Genomic DNA, 24,502 nt, shown 5'->3' with positions numbered 1-24,502 from the left:
AACATGTAAGGGCTTGTAGAGGAGGTAGATGTTGAGTGAAATTATAATCCTTTCCTAAGCTTAATACACTGTTCAGATGTTTTAGGAAACACTGGGGCCCACAGATATCTGAATCAATGTTTAGTCATTAATAAATAAATCACAAGTGTTTCACCCCTTCCTGCTACCTGACATTTTGCACATCAATTGGGGGTCGCCGTGTCAGTACCCAACAGGAGAGTGGAAGGAAATTTGTCTCAGTTATCCTGTTTCTCTGGAGCTCAGCCTGTGGCCTTGAAGGAAAATGGCTTGTCTGCGAGTGGGGCATGAGCCCCGTGAGGATGGAGACCACCTTGCTCAGTGGTGTTCCCCCGCTCACTTAGGCACCGATTGAGTATTTCCTGGATGAGTGGGAAGAAGGGACATCATAAATTGCTTTCATTTCGTTAATATGCTCCTAAAATTTCTCTGTTGTTATATAAAAAGTCGGGGGGGGGTGACAAAAATGAAATCTGTTTTTCTACAGCCCTAATGAAAGCGCAGTGGTGCGTAGGAATCAGACATAGGACCTGGGCTCGCTCTGCCTCTCCCCTGCGCTGCTCCCTTGGGCAAGTCGCTTGACCTTCTTTTTTCTGTCATTTATCAAATGGGAGTTTTGGATACGCCTCTCTTACTTCCCAGAGTTGGTGAGCGAACAGATGAGATAAGGAGTGCAGAAGTGCTTTGAAATCTGGAAAGTGCTGCCTGCTTTCCTGCTCATCCTGACTCCCCAGCAGAAAGCTAGAGCCATCCCCAGGCTAGAGCCATCCCCAGGCTAGAGCCATCCCTCCGGCCATCTGGTGCTCACCGAAAGCCTTCTGTGGGCAGCTCATTCCACGGTTTTCTGTCCCGAGTATTTAACAGCACTCCCCGAACACAGTCATTGTTTGCTGAGCACCGTGGACACTCAATACATATGGATTAATAGATCTAGTAGGACTAGTTAATAATGCACGGCCTCTCTAAATTGTGCTAAAATCATGTGGAAGAAGAATCCGGGTTTTATGATGGTATTTGCCATGTGTTCTAGTTCGTACACACGTGGCCCCCACCCGGGAAGAAGGAAGGCAGGCAGGTTCGTTTCTGTGTTTCCGTATGTGATGGGTCTTTGTGCATTCGTTTTAGCTTGAGGAAAAGTGGGTTAGCTTTTGTTTGGTGGTTCCCCTGCCTTTGTTCCGACAACATATTCATATAGTTCGAACTTCCTAAGGGAAATCTCCCACTTCTCTGACCTGGCCACCGTGTCGCTCCAAGGAAGCAGCTCTTCCTAATCTAGACAGCCCTCTCTGCTGGTGGTGAGTTTCTATAGGAGATTGTGAAGTTTTGAGTGTTTCTTTAGACGAGAGTGAGAGCACAGTTGGTGCTCTGGGCAGCGAGGGCAAAGCAGCGCAGTAGAAGATGGAGAAGAAGCCTGAGCAGAAGCTCTCATTCCTGTATGTCTAGCCTTGCCTTTTCGTGTACAGTCGAGAAAATACGTTTAATTTTCTCGAGAGAATAACCAGAAGGCTTTCACAGGCACGATCCAAATATCTTACAAATCCGAGAAGTTGGCTGTAGGTTTCCCGTCTTCTTTCTTCAGCGTATACTGAGACCGATTGTTGAGTCTCAGGCAGCTTCGTTCTCATGCAGTAATTAAACCCCCTTCTGTTCCCACCCACTGGCAGCCCTCTTGGACTCCTCGTTCTGGACAGGTGTGGAGGGAAATCTTGAATCGTTTTCAGAGTGTGCAACGATTCTCTTTTTGATAGCTTCTGGGCATTACCCTCTCCCCAAAAAGGTGGTTTATTAATACATGCACTCCTAGCTTTCAGATTTCATATGGGTGGAGAAAATGAACAGCATGTGTCGTACACACTGTGTGGGGTAGATGCTATTTAAATCTGATTTGAGCTGCTAAACGTCTCACCAACACAGGATCCCTGGCTGGAGTCCAGGTTTGTTGGTTGGGTTTTTTTTTTTTTTTTCCTTTTGAGGAGGGGTCAGACTTTAGAGAACCAAGCCATCTGTCCAGCAAATTATTTTAAGGTTTTTAATAACAAATAGTTTGCAATATAGTTTAATGTGTGGAGTAGAAAATTAATGTTTTGCAAAACTGGTGTCTTTAGAAATGTCTTCTGCATTCTGTTTTGTTATCATTTTGGTATCGTAATCCCAGTTTGGTAGCACGTATCTTTGTACGAATGTTTTTGCAGAATTAATTAGTTCATTAAAAGCGACATTTTGAAACCGGCCCGTCAGTAACACAGTGCACTTCTTTAGAAGCCTCCTGCTTCTAAGAGGCATTGAGCTTCTACTCCAACAGATGCGGGGATTTTGTAGCTGCGTGTAAAGCTGTAAGACTTTGAAGACTCTCTCCTGCTTTCTTTGAGGTTTGTCTCTGGAGCTCTTCGGTTGCTCTGGTTCGTGCCTTTTGGTGGCAAATATGGTGCCCTGTCCGCACCTCTGATCTCCGTCCGTGGCAGAGAACTCTGGATTTTAGTGGTTTCCTACCTGCCTGGCCTGGGCCTCCATGGCTTACTTTTAATGTCCTGTCTACTCGTTCAGCAAATATTTAAGGAGCATCTAGTGGGTTCCCAGCACCGCGGCAAGGTGCTGGGATTCAGCATTGAATAAAGCAGCCAGCCGGCCCACAGAGAATCCTTTCAGGGAGACAGACACTAAGCAAATAATCACTAGAAAAATTGCTTAATTAAACTGGGATGGGAGCTACAAAGAAAATTAAAAGTGCCATAAGAAGTGAGGTAGGGAACACTGACTGATGGGGGCTGAGGGGAGAGTCCGGGAAGGCTCCCTGAGAAAGTGTCATTTAAGCTGGAAACCAGACTTGAAGCGTGAGCTGGACTGACCTGGGCCTGGGAGCAGAAGTGGATGTGGGAAGACTTCCAAGCAGAGAACGCGGAGTGTGCACCGCGTGCAAGGTAGTGCGAGCCTGCTCGGGCTCGTGGAAGAAGGAGGCGGCTGAGGCTGGAGAGTGGTAGGAGCCTCCTCGGCCCACTCAGGACTCGACACTTAAGCTCACCATCGAGCCATGTCTTATGCAGTGATGCAGAAGGCAGGGACCTCGTTCTTGATACAAGCAAGGAGCTTCTGGAAAGCACGGTGATGCGACTTTGGAGGGCAGAAATGGTTACTCGCTCTAGGGTGGCCTCTAAGGTCACAGAAGCAGGTCCTTGACTTTGTTGGAAGGGCTCAGTGACAGCAAGAGGCAGGTGTTCAAATACAAGCAAACAAACAAAAACTAACCGTGGACGCCCGTCGTGGAAACATGATTTTAGGGCTACAAGAACTGTTTGAGTCGTTGTACCCCAATTGCTTCAGTGTGTTCACTTCTGGGCTGCAGCGAGAACGAGCTTATTTCTCAAATGAAGGCAGCGTTGTTGAAAAATAAAGCTCACCGTTCAGAAACAAACAGAAGAAAACCAGATACCTCCATTCCAAAACAGGCCTAGAACAGTTGTTCTGAACTTGGGGTTCAGAATGGACTTCAAGGGGCCCATGAACTCCAGTTCATGTAAAATGCTGTACAGATTTGCATTTTGGTTTGCAGTACCTTTCTAGAGGGTTCCATGACCCGGGAAGATTGAAAGACACCGATAAAAGAAATTGGAAAACCTGATAGTCTTTTATGTGTTTGCAGAAAGCCTGGAGGTTTCGGAGGCAGTGTTTGTGTGTCCTTCCTCGAGGCTGCAATGGGGGACGTGGGTGGAGATGCTGGGGTGGCGGTCCAGGGGCTGCCTCCTGGGATGTGGTGGGGGAGCCACCTCTTGGAGATGTCATCAGTCATTTGTAGATTCACAGGTCCCCCGACGAGAGGACCTCTGAGTGCCTGGTATTTTTCAATTCTCTGGATAAGGACATTGAAAGGAGCAGGCCAAGCTGCTTGAAGACAGTTAGAAAGAACAAGGCTTATAGGCTTCAAAAATTAATGTTAGAAATCTGAGAATGGCATCATCATTTCTGATGCTGCCAAGATGTTGAAGTGATTGAGACGGAAGCTTGGTCCTAAGGAAGCCTTTACCGATTCGAGAAGGACGGGGTGGATCGCACTGGGAAGAATTGAAGCGGAAACCATTGAGAGTCTGACTGGAACTGGGGAGAACAGGCAGATTGGATTCTCTAATCGCTTCAAGTTAACTTCCTGCCTGAAAATACTGACGTTCAGAATCACACCTTGATCTGAACCTGTGATTTCTAGGACTTTGTGTTTCTAGCCCAATTCTTGGACCAGAAGCCGGCTCATCGACCAAGTGCTCTGGGACGAGAGCTTCAAGCAGCTCTCCATTTCGAAAGGCCTCGGTAATGTAAATAGGAACAGCGATCTTTCCAAGTTATTACCCTGTTAACAGGTTGACAGATATGTGCAAATTGTGACTCACTGCTCAATTTGGCACTAAATTAATGTCTTTGCGCGCCGCGTCTGCTCAAGTGTAAACTAGTCACCGCTGCTGTGTTACTGCTTGTTTGCCTATATTCCAAAGGTAAAAATTAAGGGAGTTTGATCCTGCCACAGTACGGAGTGGAGCATATGGTGGACGTGTAGGAGGAGAGCACGCTGTTCCTACCTGTCCTCAGCCCTGCACTTGGAGTGGGACGCAACACGTTGCCGAGCTCTGTGCAGACGCTGGCGAGCTCACGGGCTCGGGAGGCAACATCCCTAGAAGTGCTGAAGTGCTGGCAAGGAGGTGGTACGGCAGAGACCATCTCCCCTGCCAGCCTGCCCTCCCCTCCCCTCCCCTGCCAGCCCCCCCACCCCCACACCCCTGCAGCAGAAAGATAGTGTCATTCTCTCTCCAGCTTTCTATCATTTGATGTTCCTAGCTTTCCTTATTTCTGTCAAGTAACTGGTGGTGGATTTGCGTTTTAAAGGTTGGGTGTATCTGAAAATGAAATGTTTTGATTTTTGCTTCTAGGATTTAGACATTGTTTTCCTCAGTTAAAAACGCAGCTGACTCTCTTTCTCTTTTTGGCAAATACATAATGTCACCTGTAAAAAGAAAATTTGCATCTCCTTTATGTTAGGCATGTGAATGAAAAACAGTTTCCTTGAGGTGCATTTTTGCTGCACAAAATCTTTGGATTGAGTTTGCGGAGCTTCATCTGAGATCACCAATGGGAGAGGAAACCAAACGTTCTGCCCCAGATCTCTCTGCTGTCCTGTGTTCAGAGATCTCGTAAATGAAGGAATCCAGAAAGGCAGGGGGCGTTTCTTGTCTGCTCATGTAGAGCTCTAGCCCTCACTAATAAGCAAGCAAAGTCAAGTAGTTGGTATGGAATCCTGGAAATCCACACTCTGATCTTGGTTTCCGGAATCATCACGTAACCTACTCGTTCCCCTATTTCTCTAGCCTACTTAAGAGCCAGGTTTTCCAGAAAGCATTTTGAAACCTTCAAGGTGAAAGGTACAAAGGAGTGCAGATTATGATGTTACCTTTGTACTGAAGTCCCGCATGTTCATTTGCATTCTCCTGTCCAGAACTATGATGGTTATTGATTGAGGATTGGTTCCGAAGACATTGCCCGCCCCCCTCCTCATTAGCATATGCTTAGCAATGACCTCCAATCACACAGGACAGCGGATTGTTGCTTCCTGCTGAGACTGAAGTAATTGGGTTTCAACCATACACACAGATTTAGAAAAGAGGTATGTAAATGCAGAAGTGTTTCCAGTGACTTGACATGAAGTTTGCCTTGTGTCATCCACCATTTCAAAAAACATCAGGCAGTGATGCAGCATGGTTTCACTTCCTCCTTCCTTCATCTTTTACCTGTTTATGGCATTTATGCCTAAAGCCAAGGTTGTATCATGGATCTACAAATCTAGAAGGGGACTGCGTGAGGTGACATGCAGTATCTTGGTCTGTTCTTTACAGGAAGGGTTGTTTCCTCAGCCATTTTAAAAATCAACAAAATGGGAGGGGGAGCCTGGCTGGCCTAGTCGGTTAAGCATCTGACTCTTGATTTCGGCTCAGGTCATGATCTCAGGGTCATGGGATTGAGCCCCGCATTGGGATCTGTACTAAGCATGGATCCTGCTTGTCTCTCTTCCTCTGCTCCTCCCCCTGGTTCGCGCCCGAGCATGTGTGCTCTCTCTCTCTCTCTCTCTCTCTCTCTCATAAATAAATAAATAAATAAAATCTTTAAAAAAAAAAAAAAAAGGAATTGGTGGGGGCACATGGCTGGCTCAGTCGGTGTTCCATGTGACTCTTGATCTTGGGTTGTGGGTTTGAGCCCCACATTGGGTTTAGAGATTACTTTAAAAAATAAAATCTTAAGGGGCGCCTGGGTGGCTCAGAGGGTTAAGCCTCTGCCTTCGGCTCAGGTCATGGTCCCAAGGTCCTGGGATCGAGTCCCACATCGGGCTCTCTGCTCAGCGGGAGCCTGCTTCTTTCTCTCCCTCTGCCTGTCATTTCCTCTGTTTGTGCTCTCTCTCTCTGGCAAATAAATAAATAAAATCTTAAAAAAATAAAATAACATCTTAAAAAAAAAAATCAACAGCATGGGGCCTTGCCTTTAAGAAATACTGCTCATTCTTTCTGAGCTAGTTCACTTTTCAAGGCCTGGCCCTTTTCGTACGGTCCTTTCTAGAGGTGGGAGAGAGCTGTTTGGTACTGAGTTACTAAAAGCCGCTCACCCACTCGAAAGGTGTCAGTCTCCCGTCGACTCCCTTTCCCAGGAGCAAGTGGCTTTCCGCACCCCCCTTCTCACACACTGTTGCTCCGGTCCGCTTACTGTCCTTGTTACGTAGCGCTGGGTCTCCTGCGGTTTTCCCTCCCTTCAGTTCCAAGTCTGAAGCTGGAGGACATTCTCTGAGGGAAACCTGACAGGTTCCTCAGTACAATTACTCCCTGCCTTTTATAACTGACACATCGGTGTTCACTTTTTAACAAATGGCACTATGTTGTCTCTTATCTCTTGTGAGCCCCCGGTTTTGAGCTGAAATCGTCATGCTGTGAGTGGAGAGTTAATCTCCCTCTTCTCCCAAGAGAACATAGCTTGTATATGTCCCTGATCTAATGGATATGTAATTTAATTTATCATGCCCAATGGATACGAAATCCAATACAAAGCTCTTAATAGATAGTTTTGCATCTCAGCTATTGTGTTATACCTCCCCAGTGTGATTGGGTGGTGAGCACAGATGCTGGTATGATTTTATTCTCAGAGGATGTGAGCCAGACCCAGCTCTGTCGGTGCTGTGGGTTGACGTCATCACAGTGAGCCTCCGCTGGTAGGGAGCGTTCATCCTGCTAAGAGAGGGCATTTCTGCAGAGTATGTGCCAGCCACCATGCTAAGAACTTAAGTGTCGGGGATTAGTAAACTTGAGAGTTAAAAGTTCCATTTGGGCCAAAAAAAGAGAAGACTTTCTTTCAGAGGAACGTGTCCAGGAAAAAACGGAACTGACAGGTTGCCTGGTATGTCTGACGGTAACGAAAGAAGTTTTAGAGTCGGGCAGAGAGTTCGGGGATAACGTGGATAACATTGTGGTCGGCACAGAGAAAACTAACCTAGTGAAAATCAAGGCTAAACGGGAAGCTGCACGAATGAATGTATGTACTCATGCGGCCCTGTGTGGCTCAGCTACTTAAAATACATGCAGGGATTTGGGGTGCCAGGGCAGCTCCGTTGGTTAAGTGTCCGGCTCTTGACTTCGGCTTGGGTCATGACCTCAGGATCATGCATTCAAGCCCTGCGTTTGGCTTCATGCTGGGCATGGAGCCTGCTCAGGATTCTTTCTCTCTCTCTCTCTCTCTCTCTCTCTCTCTCAAAAATAAATAAATAATATATATGCAGAGATTTTAGAATGTACACACCAAATACTGACTTAAGCAAAAATGATGATATAACTTGAATTAGAGTCCAACCAGCAAGATAGGAATTCAGGTATTTAAATCCAAGAGAATTCAATCCAGGGAATCAGTTATGTAGGTAACTGAAGTGAAAAGCCAAACAGGAGACAGCGAGGCTACTGCCATCCCTAGACCAGCAGGGCAGAGGGAGGAGCCTCTGTATTGGAGCCCAGTGGCCAAGATGGTGACAGCTAAATTCTGATCTCTGTAGAAGAAAGTCACTAGGTCATGCTTACAATGAAAAAGCTCCTTGCTACAACAGTAAGACAACAAAAAAGAGAAAAGGTGCCCAAATCAGCAAGGGGGCAGTAAAATTTGGACTATTTGCAGATGACATGATACTATATATAGGAAACCCAAAAGACTCCATCAAGAAACTGCTCGAACTGGTACATGAATTCAGTAAAGTCACAGGATATAAAACCAACGTACAGAAATCTGTTCCATTTCAATATACCAGTAACCGAGCAGCAGAAAGAGAAATGAAGGAATCAATCCCATTTTCAGCTGCACCAAAACCAGTAAGATACCTAGGAATAAACCTAGCCAAAGAGGGGAAGGCCTGTACTCTGAAAGCTAGGAAACACTGATGAAAGAAATTGAAGACACCAAGAAGTGGAAAGACACTCCAGTTTGTGGATTAGAAATGCCTGTACTGCCCAAGGCAATCTACACATTTAATGCGGTCCCTATCAAAATACCAACAGCGTCGTTCACAGAACTAGAACAAACAATGCCAGCATGTGCGTGGAACCACAGAAGACCCTGAAGAGCCAAAGCCGTCTTGAAAAAGAAGAGCAGAGCTGGAGGTATCCCAATTCCAGGCTTCAGGTTCTATTACAAAACCACAGTCATTGGAGCAGTGTGGCACTGGCACAGAAATAGACACGAAGATCAATAAGACGGAGTAGAAGTTCAGAAATGAACCCACAGTTAGAATGGGCAGCGAGTGAGCCTTCGACAAAGCAGGAGGAAAGATGCAATAAGGAAAAGACTGTCTCTTCAACAGGTGGTGCCGGGAAAGCTGGACAGAACCTGAAAGAGAGTGAAACGGCCATTCGCTGTCACCTTACACAAAAGCAAATTCAGAATGTATTAAAGACCTCAATGTTAGACCTGAAACCATAAAAGCCCTCGAAGACAGTGTAAGCAGTAATTCTCTGACGTCAGCCATAGCAACTTTTTTCTAGACAGAGAGACAAGAGAGACAAGAGAGACCAAAGCAAAAATAAAGTGCTGGGAGTACATCAAAGTAAAAAGGTTCTGTACAGTCAAAAGAAAGAGCCAACAAAACTAAAGGGCAACCTATGGAATGGGAGAAGGTATTTGTAAATGACATATCAGTTAAAGGGTGAGTAACCAAAATATATAAAGAACTTATAAAACTCAACACCCAGAAAAAGAATAATCCAATTTAAAAAGTGGGCAGAAGACATGAATAGACATTTTTCCAAAGAAGACATCCAGATGGCCAACAGACATATAAAAAGATGCTCAACATCACTGATCATCAGGGAAGCACAAATCAAAACCACATAAGATACCCCCTCACGCCTGTCAGAAGGACCAAAATCAACAACACGAGAAATGACAGGGGTCGGCAAGGGTGCGGAGAAAGGGGAACCCTCTTGCACTGTTGGTGGGAATGCAAACTGGTGCAGCCCCTCTGGAAAACAGTATGGAGGTTCCTCAAAAAGTTAAAAATAGAGCGCCCCTACCATCCAGCAAACTCACTACTAGATATTTACCCAAAGAATACAAAAATACTAACTCAAAGGGATACACACACCGGGGTGTTTATAGCAGCATTATTTACAATAGCTAAATTATGGAAGCAGCCCGAGTGTCCATCAGTTGATGGATAGAGGAAGAATGGATAAAGGAAAAAATACACACACCCACACGCGCGCGCGCGCGTGTGCGCGCTGGAATATTATTCAGCTGTAAAGGAGAATGAAATCTTGCCATTTGCAATGACATGGACGGAGTTCGAGAGTACTATGCCAAGTGAGATAAGCCAGAGAGAGACAAATACCATATGATTTCACGTGTATGTGGAATTTAAGAAATAAAACAAATGAGCAAAGGGGGAGGGGAAGGGGGAGACAAACCGAAAAACAAACTTGTTAACTATAGGGAACACACTGCTTGCCAGTCACCAGAGGGGAGGTGGGGGGCCGCTGGGTGAAACAGGTCGTGGGGATTCAGGAGTGCTCTTGTGAGGGGCGGCGGGGGTTGTACAGAATTGTGGAATCACGGTGTTGTACACCTGCCAGTGGTATCACGCTGTATGCGAACTAACTAGAATTTAAGTGAAAACAAAAAAATGAAATGAAAAAGCAAGAACTGGCATTAAAAACATATCGTATAGAAATATGGCAGTAAATACCAGAAGAAAGCACTAAAAACTGGCTGGCACTGAAAAGGAGGAACGAGGGAGTAGTATTTTTTGTAAAAACACTTATAAACCCCATTGGCCTTCTTGACTGCATCGCACTGATGAACAGCTGAGGGGGGAAGCTTTCAGGACACTGTAGCTTCAGGTTCTTTGAGTGAGGCTCCAGTTCAGACGCGTGCGTTTCTTTTTCCCACTCAGGTATGTTGATGACGTGATCAGCCGCATTGACAGGATGTTTCCTGAAATGTCCATCCACTTATCCAGGCCCAATGGCACATCAGCAATGCTTCTGGTAAGTTCTGCTTGACCTGTCTGTAGGGCCACGTAGAAGACTGGCCTCAAGATCAAGTCTCCAGTTCTGTGTCGTAGGATCCAGAGAATGGAGACTAACTCCCAGTCTGATGGTGAATAGCGTGTTTCTCTTCACTGTGTCCTATATATAGTTTCAGAATTCTGCACATTGAAACCTGGGCTTTTGAATGAAACTGTAGAGCCCATGTGAGAATGACCCAGAGAGGAAATAACACTGTAAGACCCTTCTGCCCGTCAGTCAGTTCAGGATATTTTGGTGAATCTTTTCTGTTGTCTCAAAGGTATGCCCAACTGTTGGATCCTGCTAAGAAAAACACACATCTTACAGTAGAACCAGGCTCAGGGCTCCTGGTGGTTCAGCTGGTAGAGCGTCTGACTCTTGATTTTGGCTCTGGTCATGATCTCGTGGGCCATGAGACTGAGCCCCGTGTCAGCCCCACGTGTGAGCCCCACACTCAGCGCAGAGTCTGCTTGACGCTCTCTCTCCCCCCACCGCCCCTCCCCCACTCACTCAGGTGCTCTTGCTCTCTCTTTCTCTCTCAAATAAATAAAATCTAAAAAAAAAAAAGAAGTAGAACAGGTTCTGTGGAACATCACTTATAAAATCCATTGTGTACTTGAAGCAAGTGTTCTGGGACCTTATCCCTGATGAGTTCCAACCTTGTTTCTGGTTTTGACTTGCTCTGAGCAAGTTGGCCTCACAACTGCACCACTAGTGTTTGCCTTTGTGTGACTTCACCAAAGGCAGGTGTGACTGGGGAATACGCTGGGATAGAAATGCTGAATTTGACTAGTAATCAGGAAGGCACAGAGAGCTCAGGGGTGCAAAGCTTTTCTAACGCTCTGTGTGATGTGTGCTTGAAGAAGTCTTCTGAACGGATTTTGAGGAGCCCCACATTTTACAAAAAGCAGAATTAATCGAATCAAGAGTGGTGGTTTTCCACGGGCATCAGGGAGGTGAGCTTCAGGACTGAGCGTTTTTTGTGTCTTGGCAGTTATTGTCGCTTGGGCCCTTTGCGAACTCCCCGTACTTTAGCATTTCACTTGGCACCATCTTATAAAGAGCCAGTCATCCGGGACGAGCTGCGACTCCCTCCAGCCGTTCCGCTGAGCAGAACAGCCTTGCCGTGTGTGTGCGTGTGGCTTTGTCCTAAGAAAGGAAGAGATGTGGGACGCCTGGGTGGTTCACTGTGTTAAGCGGCTGCCTTCAGCTCAGGTCATGATCCCAAGGTCCTGGGATTGAGTCCCACATCGGGCTCCCTGCTCAGCAGGGAGCCTGCTTCTCCCTCTGCCTCTCCCTCTGCCTCTGCCTGCCACTCTGCCCGCCTGTGTGCTCTCTCTCTGACAAATAAATAAATAAATCTTTAAAAAAAAAAAAAAAAGACAGGAAGAGATGTGGGTTTATTAAATGTGTGATATCTCTTTCGTGAGAAAAAAATTAGTGAGCATCCGGGCATCGTGCTACCTTAAATTCTTTTCAGTTAAAAAATTCAGTGAGTGAGGTAATACAGTGTTCTTTTAATAGAAAAGGAAAACAATTTGTATCTGTCTACAAAGCACGTAATATCTTCTGCCTCAGTTAAATGTACAAATTGTCGAAATTTTGAGATCCTCCAGACCCAGCAGCTAAAACATAAATCCTGCTTTCAGCGTACTTGACAGGGACCAAGGAGTTAATGAAGATAAAAATGAGAGCATCCTCGGTGAAATAGGTTTGTTCAAATTATTTCTGGGTCGCTGAGCTTCCATTTCCCGGTGGAGGTGGGGATTCGGCCTTGCAGGGAGACAGCAGAGGGAGCAGGGTCGTCGCTAAACCGGGAACAGGCCTGAGATGAGTTACTTCCACCTGAGGAAGCGGCCTGTTACCTCACTGCCACTGTCACCCCGTCTGCTTTCCCACGGAGCTGCTGTTTTGACAGCCCCGATGGAGGAGTTTAGGGGCTCGATGCAGGGGAGGAGCCCCATTCGACACGTGCATTGTTGCCCCCGCGCGTGCCTAACTCAGAACATGCTCCGCATCTCGCCAGCGAGCTGCCGCCTTCCCCCGGGGACGCAGAGCTCACACAAGGTGGGGCGTATTTAGAGGGGGAGCAGTGGGGGAGCTGATGCGGAATCAGCCTGCGGGGTGGGTAACCATGGTTTTAACATAACCGCTCGCGTTGGCTTTTACTTTCACAAGATGGCATTTTATCAGGCCGCACACCTCTGGGCCCATTTGCTGCTACACGCGGGCGCCTTCTGCCAGGCCGGAGGGAGTTCTCGCCGGGCGGAGGGGCAGGGCCAGCCGCTCCCCGTCTGCCCGAGCTCGGCCACGACTGCCCGTGCCCAGCGGAGGGTGCTCGGGCCCGACACCGTAGGCAGTGAGGGCACCCGCAGGAGGTGCAGGCAGGAGTTGGAAGGGGTGTGTTCCGGAGATGAGTCTGGGTGGATTGTATACGTCTGGAGTCCATTGTATTCTGGAAAGCTTCAGGAGGTGAGCGAGAGCGACCAGGACAGACCGTTAGGGCTGGTGACGCAGGACACACAGGAGCAGCCTCTGCTGACATCTCCTTGTACCTGCCTCGGCCAAGGTGCAGACTGCACCTGTGCCTTTTAATAAAATGACATCTCCTCCTGAGTCAGCCAGGCTTCCTTGAGCGCGGCCAACAGAAACCTGCTCTGATTAACTTAAGCAAGAAAAGGGTTCGTTTCTGTCTTTGTTTTGCTTTCTAATGATGCTGGCTACTCACAGCCCGGAAGGTAGAGGTGATCTGCCAGGAGGGACAAAAACCAGGGCAGCCCTGGGGCGTCCAGAGCAGGGTGACGGTCCTCGGGGACCCTGTGGCCCAAATGACTCAGCATCCCCTGCCTTCCATCCTATGCCCGTGCTCCTACAACCGGGACGGAGAGCTCCTGCTGGGCTCTCCTGAGCTTGTTTGCCTGTGATGGGAAGGAAGTCATGCCGTGGTGGCCCCGCAGTTCCGCGTGGGGGAGAGGAGGTGATTCCCCGCAGGAGAGAGGCAGGGCTGGGAAAGCGGCAGTCTGCCTGGTAAGGGAGACGTCCACGTGTCCTGTTATAAGTCTCCAGGGTCCTTTCCTCCTCCCATCGGTTATAGCTCTTGGTGGCGGCAAGTAAGATTTGGACTACCGGGCATTGAGCTGGCAATTTCTTCTTAAAGTTTTATTATGGCATTTCATATATATAAACAAATGTTTATAATAAGTGTCGATTATAAAGCATAACGATAACCCCAGGAGCTCACCACTCAATTTAAGAAGCAGAGAATAACCAATCTATGCCTCTTCCCAGTCCCTACCTCTCCACCCAAAGGCACCACCATCCTGATAATCGTCCTCTTCCCTTCCTTTTTTAAATGCCTTTAACCAGCTGGGCATGCTTTCCTAAATAATACACAAATTAAGTTTTGTGGAATTCTGAACCTTATAAAAATAGTGTCATACCGTGTGTATTGTTTCCCCTTCCTCCCTCTCTCCCTCCCTCCGTCCCTCCCTTCCTTCCTTGTGTGTGGTTTCTGGGGTGGATCCTGAGTCAGCCAGGACGCACCGGCTGGGGCTCATACCTGGTAGTTGGGTCATCTTCACTGTTACGTAATGGTCCATTCTGTGACTGGACGCACTGTGGTCTTTCTCTGTGTGTGTTGGGTTGTTTCCAGTTGTGCTTTCTGAGTAACGGGGACCTGAGTGTTTTGGCACCAGAATGCACGTGGCTGTTTAGCCCGAGCTCCAGAGCCGGTGTAGGCCCCCATCGGGAGGAGGAGGGGGAGTGCTGGGAGCAGAGCAGAACAGACCGCTTTTTCCTCGGGGCCACTCGAGCTGTGGAATGCGATGGCGTGGTGCCCACACTCGCCTGGATGGGGGCCCGGAAACGGCTCTGGTAAAGTGACCGTCAGCTTCTGCCGTCAGCACGTTCTGCCGACTTGCTCCAGATCTCTTCCGGTTTGGGTGTGTGAGTACCTGCCGGGGGGGTTGTGCACATACACAATAAAACGACGTAAAGTCATCGAACTCCAGGGCATTCTGTGAACAAAAGGCAGGTGTGGTGTTCCATTCTGATCCTCCTTCCCTCTGCCCCCAAGCAGCCGCCAAGAAGCAGCGGAGGGCCTCAGATGTACAAAGATCTGTAATCGGGAGCCACGGTCTGGCATCAGGTTTCTGCGCAGTGAAGAAGGGTGAAAGGGAGGGTGCAAGTTTGGTACTTTTCTGGGGGATCGGGGTCACTTTGGCTCCCCAAAAGCAAAACCAACCTTTCTTCGTTGGCTGTAGGCATCGGGGCTTCCGAGCCCACTGGAACCATTAGGGGCGGCCAGCTTCCGGCCTGGGCACTGCGTTCGACTTGAAGCATGTGTATGTATCCCTTTCACATGTGTGGACCCCCAGATGGTGCCTCGTGGGAGGGGCGGCTAGACGATGGAAGGGAGGACTCGTAGGTGCTCAGGGAGTGTCTGCTGCGTAGATACGCGGATGACAGAGAAAAGCATCTTTCTCTTCTGTGTGTATCACTTTGTCCATCTTGGCTGCAGGGGGCCTGCTGCTCAGGGGATAGGCAGCAGCTCTGGTGCTAGTTTGGTTCCAGACTGTCAGAATCGTTATCGCCCTAACTTCTTCTGGCATCTTTGTGAGCCTTAGAGAATTGGCTGTATCCTGTAAACCCCGAGTCCTCGCTGATGGGAAATACAAACTTTCAGCCTCTTACATAATCTTTAAATGCACTATGGCTGGCTCTCTGCTCTGTTGGGGGGGTGGAGGGGGCTGTTTTGGTGTTGTGTAAGTTAATAACTCATGATATAATCAATCCTGTTTCCGTTCTTTGAAGGGATGAGCTCAGCCATCCAAAAATAAATCTAGCTCTGTTGATATTTAGTTTCAGTTAATCTACCACCTAACATCCCATTATTAATTTTCTTCGAACAGTCAAAATATTGTAAGAGCTTAACTGAGTCAGAGACTAGAACAAGCAGCTGGCTTCTTTTGGCATTTAAAATATTAATCTACAATTTTTGACTGATCTACTAGGTATATGAGCATAGAAAAGGAGGAAAAGATGAAGCCTTAATCATGATACTTGAAATATACCTTGATATTTTATAAATTAATCTTTGTGGATGTTATATGATTTACAAGAGATAAAACTCATTTATCAATCTTTCTAAATACACATTTTCACTAACCTTTAACTTTAACATGTTCATGCCTTGCTTTTGAATAACGCATCTTTTTCAAACCGTTCAGACTGACTATCTGATTTTGCTCTATCAGAAGCTCTCGTGGTAGGAAAGTGTTGAACAGCTAACCTGCTTAACTGTTCTGGGCTTCGGTGTCTCCACTGGGTTCCATAGTTCTCGAACTTTAGTAGATCCAAGAATCACTAGTCTTGTTTGTGGGAAATGCACATCCCTGGCAACAGCACAGAAACTCCCGTTCTTTGGCTCCAGAACAGAGGCCCAGGGACACGTCTCACAGGTGCCCCACCGAAGCCTCAGATCATCTCTGCAGCCCCTTTTGAGAACCGATATTCAACCCATTGTACCCGTGGAGTTCCGGTGAAGGAGAACCTGTTTGCTAAGTCCCAGCTGTGGCGGCAGACTGTTTTCTGAGCTGGGTTCCCAAAGCATTCCTTCACTTCCTCAGTGAGTACCCGGAGCACCAGGAGAGGAGAGCATGGCTGTGGGTGCTGCTCAGTTTTAACTGAGGTCCCTGCACTCGTGCTGCCGGTGTTGGTGAACGGGAAGTAGGCAGGACACCAGCCAGTTGTCGCGTGATATGGGGCAGGTGGGGATAAGGCCAAGGGGGAAGGAAGCAGGACTGGGGCTAGAGAGAGACAGCGGGGCCATGGGAGTGGGGCTGGGGGTCAGGGAAGCCCTCTTCGAGGAGACACCCACCTGGAAGTGGGCCTAGGTGCTGAGCTGGGTCCAGGAGGTGCAGGGCAGGTGCAGAAGACCCTAGTGGGATGACAGTGGGGATGTTCGGAAAAACCCAAGAAGGCAGGATGGCCGGAGTGCCAGGAGCCGGCGAAGGAGATGAGACCGCGCAGTAGACCAGAATCATGGACTGTGTGGAGGGCTGGGATTATTTTAAATTTTACTTTATTTTGTTTTTATTTTTATTTTTTTAAAGATTTTGTTTGTTTATTTGACAGACAGAGATCACAAGTAGGCAGAGAGGCAGGCAGAGAGAGAGGGAGGAAGCAGGCTCCCCGCTGAGCAGAGAGCCCGATGCGGGGCTCAATCCAAGGACCCTGAGATCATGACCTGAGCCGAAGGCAGAGGCTTTAACCCACTGAGCCACCCGGGCGCCCCTATTTTAAGTTTTATTTTAACCTTAGGGGTAGAATTGAATTGATCACAATCCTCGATTCCTGACACACTGTCCTCATTGATCCAGGTGTGGCCCTTTCATATTTCTTTGATAAGACAGGGAACATTTGTGAACCTACCACCCAGCTCCAGAGCTAGAATTTAATCTGCGGCGTGTACACGACTCCCAGTGAGCAGCCCCTCCTGTCCGTCCCCTGCCTCTGCCCCGCAGGGAGCTGTCAGCCCTCCCTTCACGCATCTTTCTCTTCCTTGCCTGTTACGAGGGAAGCTTTAACACATACGTATGTATTCTTAAATGATGTATTCTTTAATTTTGCCTGTTGTACTTAATTATTTTTAAAAGCTATCATATGTTGTCTTTAGGGACTTAATTTTTTCACTTAGCGTTTTTTTTGTTTGTTTGATATCGCTCAAATAGTTGGTTTAGCTATAACATATTCATTTTGCTCAATGAAATATTCTATTACATTGCTAATTTAATTATCCTTCTTTCTGTCAGTGGTTGTTGATTTGTTTTGGTTTTGGTTTTCATACTATGAACAGTCTGCTCTGATCGTTCTTGTTCGTATCCTTGGGGCCCCGGGCTTAGGTTTTTCCTGGAGCTACCCCTAGGAGCGGAGTGCTCGGTTTAGGGCAGTGGTTCCCAGCGGGGGTGATTTTTGCCTCCCAGGGGACATTTGGCAAAGTCTAGAAATATTTTTACCTGTCACAGCTCCGGGGGAGGAGTGCTCCTGGCATGCAGAGGGTAGAGCCCAGACCTGCCACCAGCCATCTTACAGCGAGCAGGGCCGCCCGCCTACCCCCCTCAAAGGGCCAAAGTGGAGAAACCCTGAGGTAGCGCGTGCGGACGTGTGACCACCCGTGAAAACACCATGGGGTTTTCCTAGGTGGTTAAACTCCTTTACACCCACCAGCAATTCCAAAGTAGCAAAACGTGCCTTCCTCAGACATAGAAAGATTCAGACGGCGGCTTCAGCCGACCTTCAGACATTCCTGAAGGTCATTGGGTGCTGACGTGCTATGATGCAACAGCAGTCACTTGTGGAAACTCCACCCGTGTGTTGGCATTTTTGTCACAGCACAGAACATTATTGGAATTTTTTGTTAAATGCCTTTTTTTAAAATACCGTTTTGTAAGATTTATTAAAAAATCCTGTCAAGAAATGGGCAGAAGACTTGAACATTTTCCCAACGAAGACATACAGATGGCTGAGTGACACATGAAAGAATGCTCAACATCACTCGGCATCAGGGAAATACAGATGGAAGCCACGAGATGCCACCTCACACCAGTCAGAATGGCTAAAACGAACAAGTCAAGAAACTGGATGTTGGAGAGGATGCGGAGAGAGGGGAGCCCTCTTACACTATTGGTGGGAGTGCAAGCTGGAAAACAGTGTGGAGGTTCCTCAGAAAGTTAAAAATAGGGACGCCCAGGTGGCTCAGTTGGTTAAGTGTCTGCCTTCGGCTCAAGTCATGATCACAGGGTCCTGGGATCGAGTCCCTCATAGTAGGGCTCTGCTTAGCGGGGCGCCTGCTTCTCCCTCTCTGCCCCTCCGGCTCACGTTCTCTCTCTCTCTCTCTCTCTCTCTCGCTTTCACTTTCAAATAAATAAATAAAATCTGAAAAAAGAAAAAAAAGTTAAAACCAGAGCTACCCTATGATCCAGCAATTGCACTGCTGGGTATTTAGCCGAAGGATACAAACATAGTGATTCAGCAGGGCACACGCACCCCAGTGCTTACAGCAGCAGTATCCACAGTAGCCGAACCATGGACAGAGTCCAGATGTCCACAAACCAATGAATGGATAAAGAAGATGTGTATGTAAGAGTGTGTGTGTGTGTGTGTGTGTGTGTGTGTGTGTGTATACACACACACACACACACAGGAATATTATGCAGCCATCAGAAAGGCTGAAATCTTTGCATTTACAATGATGTGGATGAAACTAGAGGATATTGTGCTCAACAGTGGAAGTCAGAGAAAGACAGATACCACATGATTTCACTCATAGTGGAACTTAAGAAACAAAACAGATGAACAGCGGAAGGGAAGGAAAAATAAAGTAAGATAAAAACAGAGAGGGAGGAAACCATAAAAGACTCTTAACTCTTGGAAAGAAACTGAGGGTTGCTGGGAGGGAGGTGGTAATTGGATGATGGGCATTAAGGAGGGCCCTTGATGTAATGAGCTCTGGGTGTTAATATTAGAATGATGAATCATTAAATTCTACCTCTGAAACTAATAATATACTATTTGCTAGCTAAATTAAATTTAAATTGTTTTTTAAATCTGTTTTTTAGTTCTACTTCATTTTGGACACATCAAAATTGCTTTACCAAACCTCGATCCAAAAGACATTTGTTTCCAGAGATCAGATGCATTCTTTGTGGCAGCAGCTCTCCATTACGGTTTGGCAGCAATGGGTCATGGAGACCCTTTCAGGAGGTCTGCAAAGTCAGAACTGTTTTTTGTGGCAACACTAAGACGCCGCTCTCCTTTCTTACTCTTGTTTACTCACACATTCACAGTGGCATTTTCCAGAACTTCTGTCACATAAGATGATGTCATCACATGGACACCCATTGAATGGCTCCGTCTTCAAACATTTCTGTTTTATTGGTAGCCGTATCCCACAGAAACAGAAGTTCCTTGGGGTCCTCAGTAATTTTCAAGAGAGTAGAGAGGTCCCGAGACCAAACTGTTTGAGAACTACTACTTCCGGGAGAAGTATATTCGACTGTTAAGCATATTCAAAGCAGTATATCGAACTAAATTTCAAAAAGGTGGTTCCAGAAATGTTCGTTGCAATGGCAGTGATACGAATGGAAACTTACTAGCGATAGAAAACTTTGAGGTTTAAAAAAAAAAAAAGTCAGAAAGTACAAGGTAAAGGAATGGCGAACAGCATACAGGGCAGTTAGCTCTGTTTCTTCGACAAAGTCAGTGATGGGAGAAAAGCAGGGAGCATGGAATGCTGCAAAGGCTTTGTAGCAGTATGTGAAGTGTGGACCTTGTTTGGATCCTGATTCAACAAACCAACTGTAAGAGAAAATTTTCTCAAGCAATCCAAGTGATCTGCTCATGGTCTGAATTTCAACTGATAGCAAGGAATTTGGGGTAATTTTGTTAAGTGAAACCAAAGGTTTGTGTTTTAGAGGCGGATACTGAAGTTTTAGAGCTGACAAGACATGATGTAGGAGGTATGCTTTAAAATACTGCAGCAGAAGGGGAGGGACGGATAAAGCAGGTGTGGCAGAATCTTGATCGTTTTTCAGTCTGGGCAGTTATTAAGCAATGTCTCTTCCTTTGTGTCTGAACATGTTCACAGAAACCCTGTGGATGGCCATCTAAATTCAAGTCTCTCCACAAATTCTTCAAACAATACAGAAAAACAAAACAAATACAACTACAGAAACTACACAGTAAGCACAATTAGAAGACCAAGAATGCCCACACTCCAAACTATGTGTGATTTAAAAAGAAAGAAAGAAAGTACAAACAAATCCTACTGCACTGTATCACTTGTGTACTCACTGTTAAGCTTTACTGAGGGGAAAGTGCCTCATGGAAGAGGACGTACTGTGTAGTTGCATTACATGAAGTTCTAGAACGGACCATGATTAAGGTGGATAGAAGCAGAATAGTATTCCCCTGGGAGGGATGGGGCAGGAAGGAATGTTTTGTGGTGGGACAGGAGTTCTGTATCTTCAGAGAGATGTGGGTTATATGGCTGTATGCACTTTTCAGAATTCAGAGACTGGTACACTAAAGATGGTACATTTCATTACAGGCAAATTTTACCTCAAAAAAAAATTTTTAGGGGCGCCTAGGTAGCTCAGTGGGTTAAAGCCTCTGCCTTCGGCTCAGGTCATGATCTCAGGGTCCTGGGATCGAGCCCCACATCGGGCTCTCTGCTCAGCAGGGAGTCTGCATCCCCCCTCTCTCTCTGCCTGCCTCTCTGCCTACTTGTGATCTCTGTCTGTCAAATAAATAAATTAAATCTTTCAAAAAAAATTTTAAATCAATGTTAAACTCCACTTGAGGATGTGCTTGCCTGAGTGTTTAGGATGAAGTATATTAATGACTGCAACTTTAAAATGCATCCAAAAAACAAGGTGGGTCGACAGATGACTAGATAGGTGAATCTGGGATGGATGGATGGATGGATGGATGGATGGTTGGATGACTGAGTCTGTGATGAGGCAAGTAGAACGAAATGACAGTCACAGGATCTGGCTCACGGGAATATGGATGTTCACTCTGCAGTGCTTCTCACTTTTTAGATATTTGAAATTTTTCATAATGAAAAGTCGAACAAATGCATAACCTCAACTGAAGATGTGCCGCACCCCCCAAGGAGAAAGACACCACAGAGCAGAAAAAAACTGTCTAGTGTGGCACACCGAACTGGTTTTAATATCCTCAAGCATTTGGGGAAAAAGACTTGAATCAGAAATTAAGAACAGAAATGAAAAGGATTTAGTATACTCTGGAAACTTGGGAGAAAATGATAAAACTGTCTCGGAAATTAAGGCTAAATTTCAAGATCTTTGAGGAAGAAAATATTCACATGAAGTTTAATAGAGAACATTGAGGAAAGGCAGGGACAACCTGGAGAGTGACAGACACTAAGACCAAGAAGCAGAACGGGTCAGAGGGGAGGTGGTTGAAGTGAGACTCAGGCAAAAAGGAGACAACACGGACATAATCAGAGTCTGTGGAGAAGAAAAAGAAAGAATGGAACCGATGTAAGTATGGAAGACTGTGAGAAAAATTTCTGAGTTAAGGAAGGGCTGAATCAGCACCTCGGATGGGCTCAACGGATGCTTGGGAAATTGACCAGCAGCAGTGAAGTCTCAGATACATTCTAGTAATGCCAGCAGACTTCAAAGACAGAGGGGAAAAGTCCTCAAAACTTCTTAAAAAAAAAAAAAATCCCAATAACTCACAAGGCAGAAGAATTAGATTGGCATCAGATGTCTCCAAAACAGTACGTAGAGCAGAGCAGTGATGGACTGACGGTTTCAGAGACGGTGCGAATCGACGATATGTGTGTCTTTCTAGTAGCAAGACCCGGAAAGACCGTTTTAAACGTACAAGAATTCTCTGTGCAGTTTGCCCGGGGTGAGCTACAGCGCCCCCCCCCCCCACGGCTGAGTGGGGAGCCTGAGCCTAGGGACTGACCGTGTTCAGTTTTTGGTGCAAGATTGTTTGGGTGTGTGTTGGTGACCATGGAAGGAAACCATTAAAAATTGGGAAACAAGATGCTATCTAAGAAAAATGGGAGGGGCGCCTGGGTGGCTCAGTGGGTTAAAGCCTCTGCCTTCAGCTCAGGTCATGATCTCAGGGTCCTGGGATCGAGCCCCACATTGGGCTCTCTGCTCAGCAGGGAGTCTGCTTCCTCCTCTCTCCTGCCTGCCTCTCTGCCTACTTGTAATCTCTGTCTGTCAAATAAATAAATAAATAATCTTAAAAAAAAAAAAAAGAAAAATGGGAGTCTGCGGGCATTGACACGTATAGGTACGAAGGTGAGCATGAGAACAGAAGCAGAAGGCCTCCTGAATACAGTCCATCAGTCAGTAGCGGAGTGAGCCGGCAAAGACAGCATCACTCAGAGGAGGAGGTGTTGGAAAGGTAGAGCACATTATGGCAGTACGATTATGTGACTAAGTTGAGACCGTACACATCAGTAAATGTGAAGAATTTAATGCAATCACTAAAAGATTTTTTTGGGTTGATATTAAAGTTCCTAAGGAAGAGAAACATGGAAGAGAGGATAGGAAGACACCAAAAAAGACCTTGTCTCTTGGGCACTGAAACCTACTCTAAAACTTCTGTAATTAAAACTGCGTGGCATTGGCTTATCCGAAGACAAACAGGCTAGCAGAGTAAAATAGGCAAGAGGACTCAAGTACGTGTGAAACTTTAGCATAAGGGAAGGGTAGCATCTCCAGTGGGTAGGGCCTCAGTTGTAGAAAGGAAAAAGCCTTCATAAAGCAGAGTCAAGGCAGCCGACAGTCTGGGAGGAATATTTGCAACATGTATCACAGATACAGAGCTAACATCCCTAAGATCAGTTTTTAAATCTTAAAAATGGGAAAAGACCAAAAATGGGGGCGGGGGGAGACAGTTCATGCCCCCCCCCAAAAAGATGTAAAATGGTACTTACGCAGGAAAAGATATTCACCCTTCCCATCAGTAGCGAAATGCAGATTAAAACTGCACTGAGGTACCATTTCTCACTTCCAGACTGGCAAAAATTTTAAAAAGTATCATAACACGTTGGTGGGCCCGGAGGACCACAGAGCGCTGCAGCCCCTGTGGACGGACTTGGGCAGTGGCCGACACAACCGTATGTACATTGCCCCTTCCACCCAGCAGTGCTACCCCAGGAAGTCGTGCCGCTCACACACCTCCTACAGTACGAGCATGCACACTCATAGGCTTATGAATTGCAGCTTGTCTGTAATTGCAAAACCAGGAAATGATCTCCATGCCCCAGCAGAGAAGAGGGGCTGCATAAATTATGACACAGCCACACCATGGGGCCATGCCGTTCCTGGTTTTTTTTGTTTTTATTGTGTTATGTTAGTCCCCCTACAGTACATCATTAGTTTTTGATGTGTGTTCCATGATTCATTGTTTGCGTATAACACTCAGTGCTCCGTGGTTTTGTTTCTTTTTTTAAAGAACACAGAACACCTCTATGATTCCCACGAAGTGAGTTGCAGGATATATTGTTGGGAGAAAAAAAGCAAAGTGTAAGAGTGTTCTTCCTTCTTGGTAAGGAAGAGGATATCAGATAACCATCATCTGCTTGTCTGTAAGGGGAAACACAGGAAAGGTAAAGCCGCGACAGAGAAATTGGGGAGAGGGAGGTGTGTGGGCAGAGAGTAGGTCGGATGCGTGTGGGGAGAGGTGGCAGGGCTCTGAATGTACCTTTTGTATAGTTTGGACTTTCAGAACCATGTTAACGTTCCACATAATAAATAAGCATTTATGTCATCATGCATGATTCCAGGACTAATTTGTAAAAGAAACACTGTCCTTCCTGGTGTAGAATTCACTGGGCACAGAGGCTGTCCTGATACTAGATGTTTCTTCCGTAAGGGTCCTTGTGTACTCAGTGTGTTCTCCATGCCAGGCTGCAGCTCTGTTCTTTACATGGCCCCAGCAGGGACCCCAGGTGCTGGGTGGCTCAGGGCACACAGCTGAAAGATAACCCCCAGTCGTTAGTGACAGTGTGACAGTTCCGACCCTAGTCTGTCAGACTCGAGACTTCAGACTTTGGTTGGTTGGTGGGACATCAGCTTAGTGAAGCTCCCGCCTGCTGGGCGCGCCACTCACCCTCGGAGTATCTAGCCTCCCTGGTGCCAGAGACGAACTTGGGACTCAGCACCCCAGGAATGGGAAACCACGCTAGGGACACAGAGAGGGGGTCGTGGCCTCGGTGACCTTTCTGAACCCACTTGATTTGAGGTTTCTTAGGCAAAGTACGTGAGCGCTTCTGCTGAATGTGCTTGGGTTTGGCTTTGAAAGCGTATGATTTTAAGTTCTGTGTAGATACAGTATTCTGTTAAAACATACAGATGTCATTTTGTGGGGGC

General features: G+C 46.7%; 1 protein-coding gene across 3 annotated transcripts in view; it reads left to right on the top strand.

The window, feature by feature from the left end:
* The window catches only part of MED27 (mediator complex subunit 27), a 195,384-nt gene that overhangs the window by 118,833 nt on the left and 52,049 nt on the right, over window positions 1-24,502 (top strand). For all 3 annotated transcript variants that reach the window (XM_080819911.1, XM_080819910.1, XM_080819912.1), the window contains one exon: window positions 10,463-10,556. In XM_080819911.1, the coding sequence (XP_080676037.1) occupies window positions 10,463-10,556 (94 nt within the window). The remainder of the gene's footprint in view (window positions 1-10,462; window positions 10,557-24,502) is intronic.

Source organism: Martes martes (assembly GCF_963455335.1).
Source record: "Martes martes genome assembly, chromosome: 12".
Classification (NCBI taxonomy): domain Eukaryota; kingdom Metazoa; phylum Chordata; class Mammalia; order Carnivora; family Mustelidae; genus Martes; species Martes martes.
Note: the sequence above shows the minus strand (reverse complement) of the source record. Positions and strands in the feature narration are given on the sequence as shown.